The following is a 20,935-nucleotide window of genomic DNA, read 5'->3' on the forward strand; positions in this document are numbered from 1 at the left end:
AATATCAAACAGCTAATATTTTTGCCTCAACTAATTAAAATTCAATATTATCCTGAAGAAATATTAGAGCATAATAAATTTAGCTAATGGTATTGCTACAGAAAAATATAAAACAAATAATTATACTTAAAGATAGCTGGGGAAAATGTGTGAATACTGATATATACACCCTGACAGCTACTATAAAATGGTAAAGACACTGCTATTGAGAGTTCTAGTGGGGTATGATACATATACATTTCTTCAATCTCAACAGCTCTCAGAGATTTCTTTAATCTCAACAGCTTCATTATTCCTTTTTTACAAACGAGGAATCTGAGGGTTTGACAGGCTGACTTATTCTTCCAAAGACAGTGACTGAACGACTAATGAGGGTTATTATTAAGGTCTGACTCCAATGTTCATGCTTCTTTTCAAATAAGGCTGAAAAGACTATATAACCAGAACAGAGATCATTGAACACTGTGATTGTTTCTGTTTAACTTTGACAGCATAGTTACACATATAGTAAGGATTTCTATATAAAGAGAAAAGTAAGTATGTACTATTAAAGCACATAAGACCTCAGACAGCTACATGTCACCACTAAAATAGCACAATTTGAGGAACACTCTCTAGAGGTACAAACACCACTGTGAGAAGTGCCTAAAGAGAAGAGGTTAAGAAGTGACGATCATTCCAGGTGGCTGCTACTTGGCTCATGCCACTTAAATCTATGGACTTTAATGTTTTTATCTGTAAAACCTATGAATTCTAAGATTTGTGTAGGGAGTAAACAACAATTTACATAGAAAAGTGAGTTTATAGCATTTTTAACAAACTGTTTTACTGCAACCTTTGAAAAGAAGAAGAGCGTCCATGAAAGGATATATGTATCAGATTTTTGTTTCTGAAGTGGGCATCTTCTCCCAATGCTCCATCTCAGCTTAATAAGTATCACCCAAAGAAATCAAACACGCCCTCAAAGAAGTAACCCCTACCCTGAAGCTTACTTATAAAAGCATTATTGAAAGACTCATTTTTGTGTACCTCTCACAATGACAAACCACAAGAGACTACACATGATTGTCAAAAAAAAGAAATAAGAGATTTTTTTAAAAAGGACCAAACAAAGCTGTTAAGCTTACAGAAGTATACAGACATTGCTTAAAATACTAACTAGTTTATGAATTATGAGAGTAGGTTCTTTAAAGGACACCTTAACTCATACCACAGCAGAAGCCCTACACACTTCATTCACCACTGGGCTCTCCACAGCTAGGCCAGAGCTACTTAAGAAATAAAATTATCTTGGGCTCCCTCTCTCTTATATACAACAATTCCTCTACATTTCAAGTTTGAATTTTTGCATGTTATTTTACATTTAAGCAAAAAACAAAGGTATACAAATCAATTAATGCAGAACACATAAAACCACACAAATTCACAGCTAGAAGTGTCCTCTGCTAACCCTCTCAAAAAGCATAAGCAACTAACACAGTAATGCAGAGTTAATAATCACTGTAAAGACTAAGCTACTAAGCAGTTAGTTCAGTGTTCTCTAAAGCTGGTAACACACTGACTCCTGACTAGCCTTTATCTCCTTGAACACATCAAAGCCCCCTTGTCCCAATTACACTGAATAAGCCGATCCTAATTCATTGACCATAAATCTTTACAGAAAATTATTATTGGTACCTTTTTCTCTTCTAGCTCTGCTTTTAAAGATCCCAGCTCTTCCTGACATTTCTGCAGGGGAGAAATTTTTTGAAGCATCTCTTCCACTTGGTGATGCAGAGTACTATTCTCTCTAAAGACAATGAATTAACATTATTACAGAAAAGTATCTATAAGGAATTATTAAATATATGTGCTTATAATTTCAGATTTCTAACTTGGAACAAAAAAAAAGGATGAAAAAATCTTTTTAAATGCATTCCTCTCTACACCAACATGATCTTCATATTGCCTTTATTTCTTAGGCATAGTATTTTTTTTTCTTTTCCTTTTTTTTTGTTAGTCAGGGTCTCACTCTGTTGCCTGGGCTGGAATATAATGGCTGGAGTATAGTATGTACTATTAGTATGTACTATATTAGTATACAGTATGTACTATATAGTATGTACTATAGTATGTACATACATACACGGCTCACTGCAGCCTCAACCTCCGAGGCTTAAATGATATTCCTGCCTCAGCCTCTGAAGTAGCTGGAACTACAGGTATGTGCCACCACACCTGGCTAATTAAAAAAAAATTTTTTTAATGTAAAAGAATTTTACCATTAAGTAGTACTATTTACTATTTGAGGGCCACCACACCTGGCTAATTAAAAAAAAAAATTAATAGTATAAAAATTTTACTATTAAATAGTACTATTTACTATTTAATATATACTATTAAATAGTACTATTTACTATTTAATATATACTATTAAATAGTACTATTACTATTCTTATAATTTGGCCTCCCAAAGTGGTGGGATTATGGGCATGAGCTACTGCGTCCAGCCTAGTAATCTATTTTTGATAAAAGTCTACCAAAAAGCCCTGTGAGAAACAAGTAAAATAGATTCTTAATTTGCTTAAGAATACTTTACAGTAAAATCACCCAAACAACCTGGCTGAGAGTCTGGCTATTCCAATCTTGAGTCTTGAGTTAATACCCATATATTCAACTTAAGTGACAGGCAATTTTATGGCTTAGTTTATAACCACGTTTCGTCTTCTACTGGGTGATGAATCCAAGCAGAGAATGAAACATTACCAAAATTTTGTGCAGGTCTATTTGCAATTGTTTAAAGTAACAGAAGATAAACAACCACATTAAATAGTGCGAACCAGGTAAACAGTTAATTTGACAGCAACAAGCTTCACTTCAATGGCAATGCAGTCAGCAAAAGTTACTGAAAAGTGAAGCACCAAGTTGTAATTTAAGACCTTAGTAACAAATTCATTTGAAAAATGTAATAGTAGGAAAACTCAAGTCTTCTTTTATTGTGAGCATCAAAGCAGCATTCTATATTATGAGTCAATCCGATGTACATTTTGCTCAAAGCTGCTTAAAAATCTGCTCTAATAAATGTCTATCTCAGATCAACTACTCAAATAGGTGGTATCATAAACTATGAAAACACGTTGGCTCACCTTCTTGCAAACTGCAGCTGTAAAACTTATTAAAGAAAACTCTGAGAATTTTATCTTCTGATTCTTGTCTGGAGATAAAACTCATTTTACAATTATTTTTAATAATTTGTGTTCAACATATATACAGGCAAGATCATAAATACTAGAAAACTATATTCAAAATGCGATCTATAAGACAGTGGTAAGTCATCTTACTGAGTTATTTCCATTTACCATAATAACATGTATCAAAAGTAAAAATATGTTTCTCTAAATAGAGTTCTGTGAATAAAAGTATGATTAGAATTAAAAGAATAAAGACAAAGCAATATGCAACTAATAGAAAATACCATGATTTCTCTATATAGCGGAATCCTCAAACCTGTCCCTTATTTTTCAAATAGTGCAGAGAATAATTTCAGCAAAAAGTTATGTGCTTACAAAAACCATACATAACCATACTTTTTAATTAGAAAACAGATCATAAAATCTACATAAACTCTCATTTTTTACAATTTATATAATTTGATAACCTTATTTTACCATCTCATAAAGCCAGTAAAATATTCTAAGATAGCAAAAAACAATTCCTTTTTGTTTCATCTCCTAGGAATTCCTGTATTTATATCACAATATAGCATGTGTATGTTCATAAAAACATGTCTGCATCCTACTCTATTAGAATGTAAGCTTCTGAAGGTTTCTGAAGGTCAAGAACTATATTTTATTCATCCTAAATTACAGTAATCTTTTCAAAACAGGAAAATTTAAAAAATACCTGATGAAATAAAATACATTTCTTGCCATTTAGAAAGAGGTGATAATATAGTAAGAATTACACAAAAGAGCTGAAATACTGAATTATCATAGTGCAGTTATTGAAGAAATAACTTTCCTACCTTGACAAAAATGGGAAAATGTACTGCTACTTTAGTAGCAAAAGGAACCAAATTATATTTTTAAAAGCCATGTTAAATCTATGATACTGGTACTTCAAGTTGCAGAGCAAACAACTGCATATTTGAGGTACAACAAATGCATATGGAGCAAATGTGAAACTTTTTTTGAAGTTATGTATCTATCTGTAGCTGACAATGAAGCCAAATATCATACCACAGAATGAACCTCTGAAATCCAGGAATAATTAAAAGTTTTATCCATTAAAAAAGAATTCTCATAATTTCTGTTTAAAAATATTTCTGGTCAAACTCTAGAAAAGTAAAACAATTATTTCTCTGCTAGGTTTCACGTGTAAGTTACCTCAAAGAGTGCATATTTTTTCCAAGAATGATATAATGAACACATACTCTCCTAATACTGGAAATGCCCATCTATTTCCCTATTTAGCTATCTAAAAGTTGTAATAATTGTTTCCATACACCTTTCACTAACAACTGAAGGTATTATTCCTGCCATAATATGCATGTATAGTTAAATGGACTGATGGTTTTAACAAATAAGGCACGTGAGATTTCCAATGACCTTTATTTTTTAATGTAAAAATTCATATACTAAAAATAAATCTAAAGGATATCTCTTAATTTTACGATTTTCACACAAATTAGAAATGATGATGATATGGTCTGGCTGTGTCCCCAACCAAAATCTCATCTTGAATTGTAAACCGAGTTGTGATTCCCAGGTGCTGGAGTGGAACTTTGTGGGAGGTGATTAGATCATGGGAGCAGGCCCCACCGTGCTGTTCTCCTGATAATAAGTGAGTTCTCATGAGAGCTGATGGTTTTATAAGGGGCTTTTCCGCACTTCACTCTGCACTTCTCTCTCCTGCCACCATGTGAAGAAGGATGTGTTTGCTTCCCCTTCCGCCATGATTGTAAATTTCCTGAGGCCTCCCAGCCATGCAGAACTCTTGAGTCAATTAAATCTCTTTCCTTTACACATTACCCAGTCTCGGGCAGTCCTTTATAGCAGCATGAGAATCAACTAGTACAGATGGTACCAACACAAATAAATAAATAACTGGTGATGACATGTAAGTTCAGGTATGACAGAAATAATATTGAAGCAGGCCTCAAGTTATTGCCAAAGCTGAACAGCTGAATCTGTCCTGACATCAAATATGAAGCTAAATTTCAGGGACTCCCTAAAGGAATACATATGTTAACTTTTATGAGAGAAACTTTATGTTTTTACAGGAAATATTTAAATCAAGGTGTCACCACTGCAAGACATGGAAGGATCAATTACACACATCTTTTTCCCACTGCTAAATAAACAGCTGACCAGATGCTAACTCCACAACTGAGCTCATTAAATGGCTATTGAACAAATGGTGACTAAAAGGTCAAGAATTGTCTTCTGACTGCCCAAGAGCATTCGTGACACTATAGTGTTGCATACAGCAACACTATTTCTAAATGATTTTGGAGAGATATATATATTTACACACATTTCCCTGTAAATCACAAAAATAATTAATACAAGTCAATTGCCCAACATTTTGAATTTCCCATACTGTACTTCTTGCAGATTCAAAAGTAACATTCAGAAAGTACCACATTCAATTTCACATTATTCGTATACCTAAAAAACATGCTACATCCTCAGTACAAATTAAGAGAAACCCACCCACTAAAAAGCTTATGAGATGTTAAGAAAATCAGAATCAACAAAAAAAAATCATCTACTCATTTTTAAAACTCATCATTAAACGTGGATTAAGAATAAAAGGACTATCTGTTTACTGTGCTTGTGAGACATGCTCCCTACTGAAACCTGTTAAGTACTATCTTCCAAAAGGCCTATGACGAACAATTCTCACATCTCTTTCAGGAATTATACATAAGTTAGTTCCAAAATTCAACGAAAGAAGCCAGTAAAAGGATATCATCACATTTCTTCTGATATTCTGTTAACAAATTACTGCAACAAAGAAAAGAAAAATTCGGTTACTTTTTAACTGAGAAAATATACTATGTTAAAATTATGTTTCAAACCATGCAAGGCACCCTCTAGACTTCCTAGATTTCCTGAAACAAATGTATCCTAAATTAATGACTATATCACCTTAAATTTCTCAAAAGCATCACGTTGATATATAACCCTTTTATTTAAAATCCTTTTGATCTGCATAGTATCTTGGCTCATACATTCATGAGACTATTACAAAGCTGAAAACAAAAACATAGGAAATCTCACACCATGGCTATAAAATACTGTTAGGAGGTTTGAGGCCCAGCAGTAAAGCTAAGAAGGTTTCCAAGATAGAAAACAGATTTTTTAAAAAGTCCAGTTTGGTAAAAATAACTTTCTACTAACCCATGAGCTTTGTTTTAAAGGCCTGTGAACCTCTAACAAAAGGTTCAAGTCCCAAAGCTCACGAGGAATTTTATTATAATCAGCACCATGTAGGCCTCCAAAGGAGAAACTCTAGTGTTCAGTTCAGCCCTGGGGGCCTAAAAGCACGGCCTGCTTCAGCCAGTTTGTCAGGTTTACAAAGTTCTGCCAAACAACATGCAAATATACTTACTCTGTATTGATAATTTTTTGTTTCAAAGTAATTAATGCTTCAACATATTCATTCAAATTCTGAAAGAAAAAAAAGCCACAGTCAGTTGTTTGTTTTTATCACATGCGATTACTTTAAATGTAATTATTGTCTGTAACATTATTTATCAAATCTAATAATTTTAATAATTACACAAACATAGAAATGTTAATGTATTACTTATATTGTGTAGAGCACAATCTGAGCCCATGCTGCTTCTCTCTAAACATGTTTCTTTATCTGAATGACAGTACTCCTTTAACAGCAAGGCAGTTAGTTGTAAATATGCTTTTACTTTGTACAATTCGTGACAGAGCTCAACAAATATTAACTATTTTTAGTTTGCTATTAATTATCAATCTTTACCCTATATTGTTTCTGAGAGGATTTAAGGCTACCCCAAAAGATACATAAATTATAAAAAATACAACAACAAAAAAAAATATGGGGGAGATGAACAGAAATATTAAAATGGACTAAGATTAAGTGAAAAAATATATAAGGACCTAGGCCGGGCACAGTGGCCCATGCCTGTAATCCCAGCACTTTGGGAGGCCGAGGCAGGTGATTATCTGAGGTCAGTAGTTCGAGACCAGCCTGGCCAACATGGTGAAACCCTGTCTCTACTAAAAATACAAAAATTAGCCAGGTGTGGTGGCGGGCACCTGTAATCCTAGTGATTCAGGAGGCTGAGGCAGGAGAATCACTTGATCCTGAGAGGCGGAGGTTGCAATGAGCTGAGATTGTGCCACTACAGATCGCACCAGTGACAGAGTGAGATTCCGTCTCAAAAAATACATATATGTGTGTGTGTGTGTATATATGTGTGTGTGTGTGTGTGTATATATGCATCCATATTACATTTTAGGGACCAACCACAAATTTGGCTCTCAATAATTGCTATCAACCCAAAAGGAAAACATCCCTCATTACACTGTTGAAATAAATGTACCTAAGATTTTAAAATGAGCTAATTTTTTCTTTTCATTAGCTTCTTTCCTTTAATGTCTTTTTCCATCACTAAATACTTCAGAAATAAGGACTTACTTTTTCCATCACTAAATACTTCAGAAATAAGGACTTACTTTTAAACATAACCACAACAGCCTTTCACAAGTAATAATTACACCAAGTAATAATTTGAAATTATCCAAACTATGTTCAATTTTAACTGATTATCCCAATAGTTTTCTAGATAATTCAAATGATTTTCATATTTACAGTAATATTTCCCTTGATGATAATGTCTGCCTTTTCTTCTCAGTTGTGTTACGTATCTGTTAAAACATCTACACATTAAAATAAAGTCAAATATATAGTTTCTCTTGTAATCTCACCATCTGTCAAAAATCACTTAGTGTGTTTTTAACTTTCAACTGTCAGAACTGCCACCGCATATATAAAATGTATTTTTGGATGTATTCCATCTATCAAATTGCCGTTGAGGGAGGTTTAGGTCATTTTCCATCTTTACAGACAGCATGCCATGAATTTCCTTGCCCACTCCTTTGTCAGACAGTTCTATTTTTCCTGAGAATAAAGTCCAAATACTGGTTGGTACTGCTCGACCAGACTTACGTATTTCAGAGGTTTACACTGAAAAAGGTAAAGGATATAAACTGTCAATTTCCAGATTAAGAATCTGGAATAGACAATAGACATTTTTTTAAAAAAGGTATTCCACCATTTTCATATCAGGAAATGCAAACTAAAACAACAAAAATTTACTTTTCGTCCACTAGGCTAGACTGAAATAAACATATTGGTAAGGATTTAAGGAAAATAAAATTCATACTATGGGTGGTAGTATTTGAAGAGCATTTTGGCTGCATATGATAAAATCAAAACACGTACAGTGATAATTTTTTCTATTTTTCCTCTATGCATTCCTGAAGGATGTTTTCTACATCCTGGTTGGCTTTTATACCCAAGTTTAATTTGTTTTTACCACTAGCATGAGTACTACATTTATGTTGTTGTTTTTGCTATATTACATTTCCTAATTGGTTCTTGTGGGTAATTACTAATTTTTGTTTGTTGATTACAGTAAGACCTGCTCATTTTATAGCAATGTCACTTATAAACATATACACAAAAGATCTAAATACGATACATGCAAAGTAAATCCAGCAGTGCTGTAGATTCTCTTGGATGTGTTATGTGACTAGTTGCAACATTCACTGATAATTTTATCCTACCTTTACTCAAGCTTACACTTCATTTGCCCTCTTTCCTGAACTGACTAAGGTTTCAGCACAATATTGAATAGTAGGAGTAATAACAGGTGTTTTTGTCTTAAAAGTTGGAATTAGTTAATTAAATTTGCTCTGTTCCAGGTTATTGGTTGATATCCTTTAATCATGTTATGAAACTTCTACACACAGTCTGCTAAAAGATTTTCATGTATAGGTATCAAACTTCATCAAATAAATTTCTGCATCTATTTAGTTTCAATATGTATTTTTCTCCCTTTATTTATTAATTTCAGTGAACTACAATAGACTTTCTAATGATAAAGCAGCCTTACATTCCTGGGGATAAAAGTAATCGAATACTATGTTAACACTATTTAAACACAATGAGGATTCCGTTCCCCAATATCCTACTTAGGTTTTTTTTTTTTTCCATCTATGTTCATAAGTGATATGCCTATACCATTTTTGCACTAAAATGAGTAGGATGCCTTTCCCTTGCTAAAAACTGTAAGGAGGCAGTAAACTAGGAACACCTCTCACACATGAACAACACTTTGCTAGGTACAGAATTGTTGGGTCACCATCTGTTAAGCGTTAAATCATGATCTGCACCACAAAAGACATGCTCAAGTCCTAACTCGCAGTATCTCAGAATGACCTTATTTAGCAATAGGGTCTTTACAGATATGATCAGGTTAAGATGAAGTCATACTGGACTAGACTGGGCCCTAATCCAGATTTGTGGTCAGAGAGAGGGGATGCATGCATTTGCTTTTATTTCCCTCCCTAAAACCAGCTAAAACTACAGTCAAAAAAAAATTTTTTTTTCAAAAGGCAAAAGCAACAAGGATGATAAGAGGATAAAAGACAAACGGAAACTAGAAAGCAGACTCAAGAGTGCTGATTTAGCACCCAAGAAAGCCAGCAGTGGGGAAAAGTGAGAACCAACTCCATTTACACTGCAAATCTTCAACAAGCTTGAGAATCAGTAACATGGGTTCTTTTGAGACGAAGGTGAACGGGGATGGAATTAAAACAAGCACTAGTTGCAAACTTTCTCATGAGCATTTAATCCCAATCCCCAACCATCCACCATGCCTCAGAGAAATCGCTCCCCCGCAGCCAGCAGAAGGAGGTTTGTTTTTTGAAGGTCTCTGTAACACCACGGCCCCTTGGGGCAGGTGTACTATGTCAAAAGAACAGGGATTAAATAAACCTAAGCACAGTGGTCTAAGATTGGCTGCCTGTCTCTCTCCATTCGGCTTCCAAACAGTGTAGTCCTTCTGTCTTCTACGAAGAAGAATGGAAATACCTTCTTAGAGATAAGATCTAAAGGTAATGACACTGGATATTCTTCAATCAATAAACGGCCCAACCAGACTAGCCTGCCTTGACATTCAGGCAGAAGCCCCACATCCTCGGTGTATCCGCTACTCACTCTTTGCAAGGATTTCCGAACATGAGACAGACCTGCAATGTGAAAGAGGTTAAAACAAGCAAAAGCAACCCGAAGTAAACAAAAACTGAAAAGAAAACTTAAAAAATGTTTATTAAAAGGATGAGATAAATAATATATTTGTGAAACAAGTTATTTTTGAAAGGAATATTCAGAGCTCTTAAAATTGAAAAAAAAACTTAAAAATTAAAAATGAACACTCTAGAATAACTAAAACTAAAAGACAATAATAAGTGTTGCTGATGATGTGGAGAAACTGAATACATTCCTCATACATTGCTGGTGGGAACATAAAATGGGGCAGCTGCTGCAGAAACTAGTTTTGCAGTTCCTCAAAATGTTAAATAGTTACCCAACGATCCAACAGTCCCATTCCTAGGTATATACCCAAGAGAACTGAAAACAGAGTCCATGGCAAACTTACACACTGATATTTATAGTAGCACTATTCACACTAGCCAAAAAGTGAACATAAACTAAATGTCCATCAAAGGATGAATTGATTCACAAAATGTCACGTATCCATACAACAGGAATTATTTGACACTGACAACAAACGAACGATACATGCTACAACATGGACCAACCTTGAAACATTATGTTAAGTGAAAAAAGCCAGTTACAAAAGTCCATGTATATTCTAGAATCTATTCATATGAATTTTCTGTAACAGAACCAAAAGTAATCCAGTGGTTGCCAGAGACTGGAAGAAGAGTGGAAAGATAGGAAATTACTAGTAATTAGTACAGGGTTTCTTTGGGGAAGGTGGGGGATGAAAATGTTTTAGGACTATGTAGTGGTGATGTGAACTGCACTGAACTGCATACAATAAAAGGTTGAATTTTATATGTAAATTATATTTCAATAATGCTGTTATAGCTAAATGAAAACCAGGACAGCAAAAATGACAAAGACTCAAAATATTTGACCATAAAGTCAAAAAAAAAGGACCCAGAAAATAAAATAAAAACCCAGACATAAGAAAGGAGGAAAATAAATAAAAACAAATAGGGTATCAACAGAAGAGGCCCCACATACCCAACAACAAGAGTTCCACATAACGAATAACGCGAAGATGGAGACCTAAAAAAAAAAAAAAAAAAAAAAAAATACTGGTATTCAAGAAAAGTTCCCAGAAGCAAACCTAGAAATTTCTAATTGAAATGGCCTGGAATATGGACTCCGACAGGATTCAAACCATGAAACAAGAACAAAAAATTTCAGACCACTGGAGACAAAGCAAAGACCCTACAAGAATCCCAAGAGCAAAATAAAATGAATCAGGTGATACACAAAGAATCTGGAGCCAGAATGGCTTCAGACTTCAATAGCAACACTAAAAACTAGAGACCTAGAAAGCAAGCCTTTGAAATGACAAAGGGCAAGTAATTCCAAGATAAAATTCTATACAACAAATATTTTCAAATCTGCAAAGTCTCTACAAACTTACTTCCCAGACATCCTTTCTCAGCGGGTATTGAAAGATGTGAACATGGTCCTTCAGAATGGAGATGAGGGTGAAGAGAGCCCTCAGAATGCTGCTGTGTACCAGAGGAGAGCAGGCCCCAAAGCTCGAAGGGAGAAGAAAATCAAAGACTGAAAACCGAGTATTTATGCCAAACTGGAGTTATTTTTCGACATGCATTTAAACTATTATTTTTTCTAAAATAAAAGTGATTCTTCCTCTTTTTTCCTCCCATTCTCTTTTGAGTTCTTTGGTATCCTAGTTCATCTTTCCCATGAGGCTCCCAGATGTCACTTTGACTTGTCAAGTACTTAGGGAGAGACACCAAAGAAACCTCAGGCTCCAGAGTCACAGCATCAGATTCACATTCCTATTCCACCATCACTTTCTGCTGAGTGACCTTGGGCACATTTATTTAACCTCTCCCTTGCCTCGAAACTATTTCATCAGTTTCAGATGGAGAAACTGAAGCACAAAGAGTTTAAATAACTGGCATACTATCAGGATTAAATAGGATGCACCATATAAAGTGTTCAACCCAGTCCCTTGCATAGTAGTAAGCACTCACTAATATCTTCAGGATGAAAAAGTGAATTAAAGATACAATCATTACCAGGGAAAACAAGAAACCATGCAGAAAACACCACAGCTTAGCTTCAAACAACACAGTCATAAAAATGTCGACTTCAAATACTGATCTCATTGAAATCATAACTATACTGAACAAATGGAGAGAGAAGAGAGATGCTTAGGTATGGTGGAGTATGGGGCAGTAAGACAGCTGAATCCTCACCTCCCAGAGTCAGCAATGAGAGTCCACTATTTAACGACAGGCAAGTTCATTGTAAAACACACAGTGGAAGCAATTAAAAATGGTTCTCTCTTGGAAAGCAGGGATGAGTGGGACTGGGGGCTGCTGACTGTCTTAACAACTCTTGTATATCTATCTAGCTGCCTTTTTATATTTAACTGTGATAATAAAAAAAATCATAAAACACCATTATAATGGGAAAACAAAAGATTTCTGTTATCCAATAGCATTCTAGTCTCTGACTAACATTACTTCCCAAGGCCCTGCTGCATATCAGCTCAAATTTGGTCAGATACTGTATTATCTGTGGTCAGATATTGTAATACTCTAATAAAACATTTTTTTTTTCCTCCTGTCAGATTCAAATGTCATTTATGTTGGCTGAAACCAAGGCCTCTAAATAATGAACCTCTCAATTGTGAGAGTGAGTAGGGTATGCCTGGGTGAAGGGCGCTCAGGCTCTTCTGATCCACATTCATTCCTGCACAGGTCCAGCCACTATGGAAGAAATGAGGTTCAAGGTGTTCTTCCTCTCCAGGAGACACTAAGGGTTGTTTCCTTGATTATCGCTTTCTCCTAGCAGCCCTGCTCTCCCCTTCTAGAGCTTCTATTATACAGTCTATTGGAAAGTTCAGGCTTATTTTCAATTCTCTCTTCTTTTCTCTCATAACTACCATCTTTTGTTATGCTTTGCCTTCTGGGTGATTTTCTTAAGCTATACTTATTCACTAACACAATTCCCATAGCAGCCCACTCCCTTACTCAAGACTTTTTGATCCCCATTTACTTCTCCCCTCTAGCAAACAATTTTAACTCTATCCATACAATACCCTCCTGAACTGCTACTATGAATGTTGATGCCCATGCTTCCTTCCTTTCTTGGGAAAGTACAGTCATGCCTGGCTGAGCACTCAGGGCAAGGAGCAAGCTAGCAGGCCTACTGGCTGCGAGGACATGACAGAAGACATGGCCAATGTAGCCGGGAAAATGGTTATGCTAAGGCAGTAAATATATAGATAATATAGCAAACAAATAAATACAGATGATAACGGGATATGTAGTCTGCTCAAACACATCAGTAAATATGTAAGAGGACAGTTTCTTAACTTCAGCACTACTGACATCTTGGGCTAAAAGGAAGACAGCATGTTCGGCAGAATCCCTGGCCCCTACCAGCTGGCTGTAGCACTCCCCAAGCCCCAAGGTGTGTGTGTAGCAAACAATTAACATAGCAGGCCTGAAAACATGATCCTTAGCAAGACCTGCTTGCAAGGCGGGCTACTGGCTGTCACCCGGAAACTCGGATTTCTGGAGGGTTCCTTCCCATCATTCCCCGAACTGATGGAAGTGGCTCATTATATGTGGTTTATGCTCAACACCTGCTTTCCTTGTGGGAGTCTGGAATCTTGGTGCTTGCTAGGCAGAGGGTGCCTACAGGACCAGACCCCAATAAAAAACTCGGGCACTAGGTCCCTAATGAGATTCCCTAGCAGACAACACTTCACAAGTACGGTTACAACACGATACTGGAGCACTTAGGCATGTCCTGTGTGACTCCACTGGGAAACACTCTCAGAAGCTTGTGCCTGATTTCCCCAGACTTTGCCCCCTATGCCTTTTCCCTTTACTGATTTCACTCTGTATCGTTTCCCTATAAGAAACCACAGCCATGAGTATATCTATATGCTAAGTCCTGTGAGTACTGAACCTGAGTATGGTCCTAGGGACTCCAACACTGACAACCAAAAATGTCTTCAGAAGTTGTAAAAACGTTCGCTGAGGAATGCAAGGCTCTGCTGCTTAAACTTTCACAAACATGAAAGACAAAGACTAAATGAAGAAGGCTGAAGAGACATGACAATAAAATATAACACATATTCCTGACATGACTTTGAATAAGAAAGCAAAAAGCCACTCCCAGGTCAGCAAGCAAAATCTGAATCGGTCTACAGCTGCACCAATGTTACTATCCTGATTTGAAGGGGTGTAGGGTAATTATGTCAGAAAAAGTTCATATTTGGAGGAAGTATACCTTGGAGCATGTACGGGAGACAAAGTGCATGTGTGCACACAATGATGAAGCAAATGCAGTAACATGTTAACAATTTGTGAATTTGAGAACATCAGGGTGATTTGTATCATTCTGGCAACTTTCTTGTAAGTCTGAAATTATTTCAAAATAAATTATTTTTAAAAATCACACTACTCACACTTACTGTTTTGCTGGAAGAGATCTGGCTAATTACTCAGCATGACTACTCTCTGATAAACCACTTCTTCCTGGTGTGCTTGCTGTTTATTAACTGCTCTTATTTAAAATCAAAGCCTACACTGATCTCTAGCAGAGATGAGTGTGTCTTCTCACCTGTTAGAACCTCTGGCACAGTGTGGACTGGAACAGGGCGACAAGGCAGGAATGTCCACCTCTCTCTAACTGTGCCCCAACCACACCCACCCACCAAACCCAAGCAGAGTGGCTTCTGGGTGCTGGGAAGGCAAACCCCAGTCTCTCCGGCCCCACCTCAGTTATCCCCACCTCTACTCTGTGCTTCATCTATCATCAACTACTTTCTCCCCTCCAAGCCTCGGCACAACCTGTTCTGTCTACAACACTCCCTCCATCTTTTCCCTCTTAGTTAACTGCAAACCATCTTTTGGACCTCAATTTAGATTCACTTTTATGAAGCCTTCAGAGAGGTGGCACAATTCCTATACGGCTATCCCTGCTACATGCTCCCAGAGTACCTCATATGTCCCTTACCATAAAATTTATATTACACATAAACTGTGGTTGCTTTTCTACTTAACTGTAACCTCAACTAGAATGGGCTCCATGCCTCTTCTGTTCATGATTATATTCTGAAACACAGCATAGCATCACATATACATCGACGCTCAATAAATGTGTTTGGTAAATGAAGGAATTACAATTTTGTGAGCATTCCCTGTAACAGAGTCATTTATAAATCAATAGGTCTGGAATAAAATGTTTCAAGTTCCAAACGACACTTAAATCACTAGCAATTATCAGTGGGAGTCCAGCACAAGTTTATGGATAGGCTCAAATCTGTACCAAGGACAACCATACACCAAACTCACTGAATCTAATCTATATACATGAGATGAACAACATAATCGTGTTTCAAACTCTCATCTGGATCCCCAGGAGAATCCGATGGTTTTGCACTGCAGTGAAGTCAGCAGATACGGGCCTCTCCTTCACCAGAATAAAGTGCCTATGTCAGCTTCACTAGCTTGACTATAACACACAACTTAAGATTTACTTAATCATACATAATACATAATATGACCAGAGTGAGGACCCACATTGGTATATCTGACTGCCAAAGTTCTGCAACCCACATGGGCATTGGGCTATGGATCAGCAATGAACTACTGTAATTAATGAGAGTAACAAAACAGATATGAAGTAATTTGTGAGACTACGAACAAAAGAGACAGAAAACGCAGTCTATCTGTACACTTCTGAATCAAACAATGATCTCTGCAAATGTACTGTTATTTCTTCAACAACTAAAGAGAAAAAGGACAGGGAGGATTAAGAAATGAAAGGAAGATTTTCAGTGCAAGCAAACCACTATTCAAGACAGAGGCAAGTTAGCCTAACATTACAGTTCAAAACAAAGTCACAACACCAAAACCATACCTAGTTGCAACCCCTCAATCCATCCTGCATACCACTAACTGTTACTTCTACTACAAGCACTGTCCTAATGTAACTATGCAAAAACCTTCACCATCCCATAATACTGACAGAAATAAGTACGATAATTTATGATGGTTACCATTCAAGGTTCTCTATAAACTGCCAGGAACCTAGTTTTCTAGACTCACTTTGCACAACTACAGAATTCCTCCAGAGACTCCACTCCTAACTTTCCCCTAAAAAGGTGATCCAATTCCAGGCCGCAGAAAATCCAAATGCAAGTGTTCTGACCTAGAGAAGAGCTCTGTAAACTAAGGCCCTACGCCAGCGTTTACAAAGTTTCAATGGAACACAGGCATACTCATTTCTTTATGAATTGTCTACAGATGCTTTCACATGAAAATGGCAGGGCTGAGCAGTTCTGAACAAGCCCCCAAAGCCTAAATACTTGTGATCTTGCCCCTTACAGAAAAAGTCTGCAGACCCCTGGATCTAGGATTACCCTTACTGATGTCTTGAGAACCCACAGCGGGAATGTGGCAAGGGTGGAAGAAAGGAGATTCAATCTCGAGGCCATAGATTTGAGTAGTTCACACCACGGTGGAAGCAGTGGAGATGTCAAAAAGCAGGTGAATTATGAAGGTAGAGCAGACAGAATCTGATAAACTGGATACAGGTTGTGAGAAAAAAGAGCTGCACCAAGGATGTCATCTAGTTTCTGGCCTAAGCAACCAGAAGGATACAGTTGCTAAATTTAACCAGAACAGATCCATGACCGAAAAGCACAATTCACATCAGTAGTTCTTCTGCACAAAAGCCTCCAATGACTCACCATTTCCATCAGAGAAACCCAAACCCCAACAATGGTCTATAGGAGCCCACACAATCAGGCCCTCCTCCTACCTTCCTGACTCCCAGCATTCACTCCGCTCCAGCTTCACTGGCTTTCTGGCTCTTCCCAAGCACACCAAGCCAGCTCCTGCTACAATTCTTCACATCTGATGTTTCCACTGTATGGGAGACTTTACTTCCAAGATTTCAACAGAGTTTATTCTCTCAGCTTTGCTCCAATATAAACGTTCCAGGACTCCCTACTTAAATTCCAACAGCCACTGGTCTAGTCCCCACCCATTCATTCCCTCCCCATCTCCGTTCAATTCACCAACAACGTTTCCCTTACCCTCTAACATAACTCATGTTTCATTTATCCTGCCACCCTGCTAAAATGGAAGCTCCAAGAGATCAAGAATTTTTGTCTTTTTCTCCCCCAATGCCATAATTGCAGTGTCTAAAATACAGCAGGTGATCAATAAATATTTGTTGAGTGAATTGGCTCAAATAATAAATACAATGTATTAAAGATTCGGGAGAACTGCAATCACGTTCCTGGGGGGGGGGGGGGGGGCGCGTTATAAGATACCTACACAATGCAGCTCAGTGAAGGCAATGATCTTACTATTAGTTCTCCTTCTACTCACAAAAGCAGCACATTTCCTTCCTCCCCTCCCCTCAACACTTAAAATGTTTGCAATCAGTTCACAGATACTGCACTTTAAATGGAAACCAAGTTTCTCAGCAGGGCCTAAGCCTGCACTCCCTTCTGGTCACATCAACCATCTTCCGTCAGCACTGTGCTCATGCCAACCATACCATGTTCTGCTCATCAAAGACACCGTGCTCTTTCTCACCACAGGAACCTTTCCACCTGTTAACCCCTCTATCCAGAAAGCTCTTTCCACATCTCTTCTGACAGTCTGATCCTTCTCATTCAAATATCTAAAAGTTACTGACTCAAAAACACCCTGACTACCCTAGCTAAGAGACAAGACCAATATTCCAACATCCTCCTTTATTTTCTAACACCTAAAATCTTCTAAGGCCTGATTCACACACACGCATATTACTTATGAGAGATCCTATTTTGTTCACCACAATGTCTGTAGTTCCTAGAACACTAGGCAGAGTAGGTGATGAGGTGCTGGTGAGTTCCGTTTTATCACTGAAACCGCGACAGTAGGAAGTTAAAAGAGACCCCTGACATCAGGCAGCTAGGAGAGTCGTGGGAAATGAGGGGGACTATTTCCCAAGTACCACCCCATCAGATCTGGAGCCATACTCCAGCAATTCTCCCTTATGTCACTATAAAGAAGAGCCCACGCCGCTGTTAGAAACTTCCAGGCTCTGCATGCCTTTAATAAACTACTTTTATCAAACAACTGACAAGCTACTTGGCCAATTACTTGGCTTGCTTTTTAAAATATTAGCCTCGGGATGGCACATCTGATATAAGCTGAAATGCCTCCCTGGACTCTTCGAGTCTAATGACTCAGACAACCCACATGTCACGTAAGATTCTGCCTCCAAACAACAAACACTCAAGATGGGCCAGAAGACCACAGCGTTATCCTCAGGGAGATGATTGCCCTCGGCGTTTCACCTGTCCCTCACTGACCTAGGGAGTCAGCCCTAGGCAGCGCTGACGCCGGGGAGGGAAGGTGCGGGCCCTCCAGAACTCGTTCACTCCACCCCCACCGTTACACCAGCGCATTCCAGTCAATGAACTCTGGGTTTCAATCCTAAATAACGCAATGGAAGCCGTCCCCAAAACCCATGTACAAAAAAGGGAGCAGGGAGACGAGAGAGCATGAGCTTCGGTCGGGAAGGGAGAGCAGCGCATGAGGCACAGCCCGCGCGGCCGGACCCCACATCCCTGCGCTCCAGGCCGGCCGGGCCCAGTCGCCCCACGCGCCCGCGACCCCGGGAGGTGCCACACCTGCTGCAGAGAGGCGCAGCCCTGACATCGCGACAGGTCCGCCGCCGTCCCGGGCGCCGCCGAATGGGTCTCGCCCGGCATCATGGTGCCGCCGCCGGGCCCGGTGGGCACGCACGCCTCAGGGGCCCGCGGCGTCGGCCCCGTCCTGTCTCTGCTGATGCCGCCGGGGCCGCCGCCTGCCAGGCCGCTTCCCGCCAGGTCCGGGCGGGTCCATCCGTGCACAGAGGTCCCCGTGGGGCTAGCGAAAGGCTCTCCGAGCCAGAGCTGCCTCAGGCACTAAAAAGAAACGCTACCCGGCGCGGCCCCCGAGCGCGACGCAGTCCAGTCAGGGCCCCGCCCCGCCCTGGCTCGCCCCGCCCCTCCATAGGGCGCGGGACTGCCTAAGATGCTGCCTGAGCAACACCGGGAGAGGAGCCGTGCGATGCGGCGGGGGAAACCCCTGCAGAGGAGCAGCCAAGAGGAGTGGAGGGATCGAAGGTGCATTCCTTCCACTCTTAAGGGTCGACCCTTTATTGCCATCTTGCCGTACGACAGGCTTTCCATAGACACCTAAAGGCCTCCGCTATGTGGGCGGTGACCCGCCCGTGACGTTAGCTCTAGGCGCCTGAGAAGTGGGAGGACCCCGCGTCCAGGACAGGAAAGTGCGTGATTTACAACTAGAGGGACAGGCGCTGTCCCGGGGCCCGTCCTGGGCCAGGGAGCAGGAGAGAGAGGGACTACAGTTCCCGACTTGCCGCGGGGCGGGCGGAGATCGTGCGCTTTACCAGTGCGCTTCGGCCCCAGTTGCATGGCCTTGGCAGCCAGTGGCGGCTCTCCTCCTGTAACAGTCCCCTCGTCTTCCGACCTCTCGCTCTTCGGTTACGTGTCCTTGCCGGTCGCCGCGGCAGCCCCTAATGACCGAGCGGCGGGTTCCCAGGCCCAGCTGTGGGCGCCACCGCCCACCATGCGCCAAGCCCAGAGCCTGGTTGAATCCTTCGCCACCCTGTCCACCCATTTGGCCATTATCCTGCCACCTCCAAATCCTGTTTTTGACACCTCTCGGGAGAGAAGCAAAATGGAAAGAAAAAGGAATAAACTCCTCGTGGCCATAGTTAGTGGGTAAATTCAGATCTCGTTTGAACCGAGGTTTTTCAGAATTGTCTTTTTAGTATTCACAGCTTGTCACCATCAGTACCTTGTTGAGAAGCCTCTCGCAACCTCCATCGTGTGGTTATAAAATCCAAATTCCTTATAAAGTCCAAATTCAAGAGGAGGAGTGCATGTTTAGTTAAGTTACTGTCTAGACCTTACCAGCCAATTTCTATCTCTTCAGTATGGAAATTGCAACTGAAAACACCCCTTCCAAAAAAAGCAGTCTGCATTTTTCTCTTCTCCAAATTTAGCACCCCTGACCTTGCTTACACACTCTGGATACCACCTGCTGTGGAGTGACGGAGTGGCGGAAGCAGACATCCAGCGATAGTTAGGTTTCCTGTCGTTGACACCCAAGCAAGAAAGGCGTGTACCTAACTGAGGACCTGCCCGTGATAGAAGTCTCAGCTTTTCTCAGAGACAGGTAGGCAGAAAACAAGGGTAAGGTGAAAAAAGAAGAGGGAAGTGAGCAGATCCACAGCGGGACGCAGCTATACAATGGAAGACAGACCATGTGACCCATTAAGAAAAGGGGCTGCAGGTATTAGGGAGAGACCTGTAGGGATCATGATCGTTCTGGTGCTAGCGTCTGATCCCAGACAAATTTATCTTCACCATTACTTCGCTTTTAAGTACAGTTACTTAAATGAGTGTTTTTCCAAAGTACCTTACTGGAGAAGACACCAGCTCTCTCTCCCTCTACACCATCCACCCACAGCCTTGACGCACTTTTATGATTAGGGGCCCTTGGAATTCTCACTGCTGCCTCCCTGTCTGTGCACCCTTGGGAGTGTTTTCCCTCACCTGGAACACACTTCCTTCCAG

At 39.5% G+C, this 20,935-nt stretch overlaps 1 protein-coding gene across 2 annotated transcripts in view; it reads right to left on the reverse strand.

Moving 5' to 3' along the window:
• Nucleotides 1-19,311, reverse strand: part of ICE1 (interactor of little elongation complex ELL subunit 1) — a 73,053-nt gene extending 53,742 nt beyond the window's left edge. Inside the window, exons 1-5 of one of the 2 annotated variants that reach the window (XM_007961161.3) lie at nt 18,980-19,311; nt 6,595-6,653; nt 5,953-5,987; nt 3,126-3,144; nt 1,678-1,789 (exon numbers count right to left, since the gene is read on the reverse strand). In XM_007961161.3, coding sequence (XP_007959352.3) covers nt 1,678-1,789; nt 3,126-3,144; nt 5,953-5,987; nt 6,595-6,653; nt 18,980-19,063 — 309 coding nt within the window. In that variant the 5' untranslated portion in view covers nt 19,064-19,311. Of the gene's footprint in view, nt 1-1,677; nt 1,790-3,125; nt 5,914-5,952; nt 5,988-6,594; nt 6,654-18,979 lie in introns of those variants that run through there. The other variant, XR_012092825.1, reaches the window with a different exon arrangement.
• Between the last annotated feature and the right edge of the window lie 1,624 nt (nt 19,312-20,935).

The sequence above is a fragment of the Chlorocebus sabaeus genome, chromosome 4 (assembly GCF_047675955.1).
Source record: "Chlorocebus sabaeus isolate Y175 chromosome 4, mChlSab1.0.hap1, whole genome shotgun sequence".
Taxonomy (NCBI): Eukaryota; Metazoa; Chordata; class Mammalia; order Primates; family Cercopithecidae; genus Chlorocebus; species Chlorocebus sabaeus.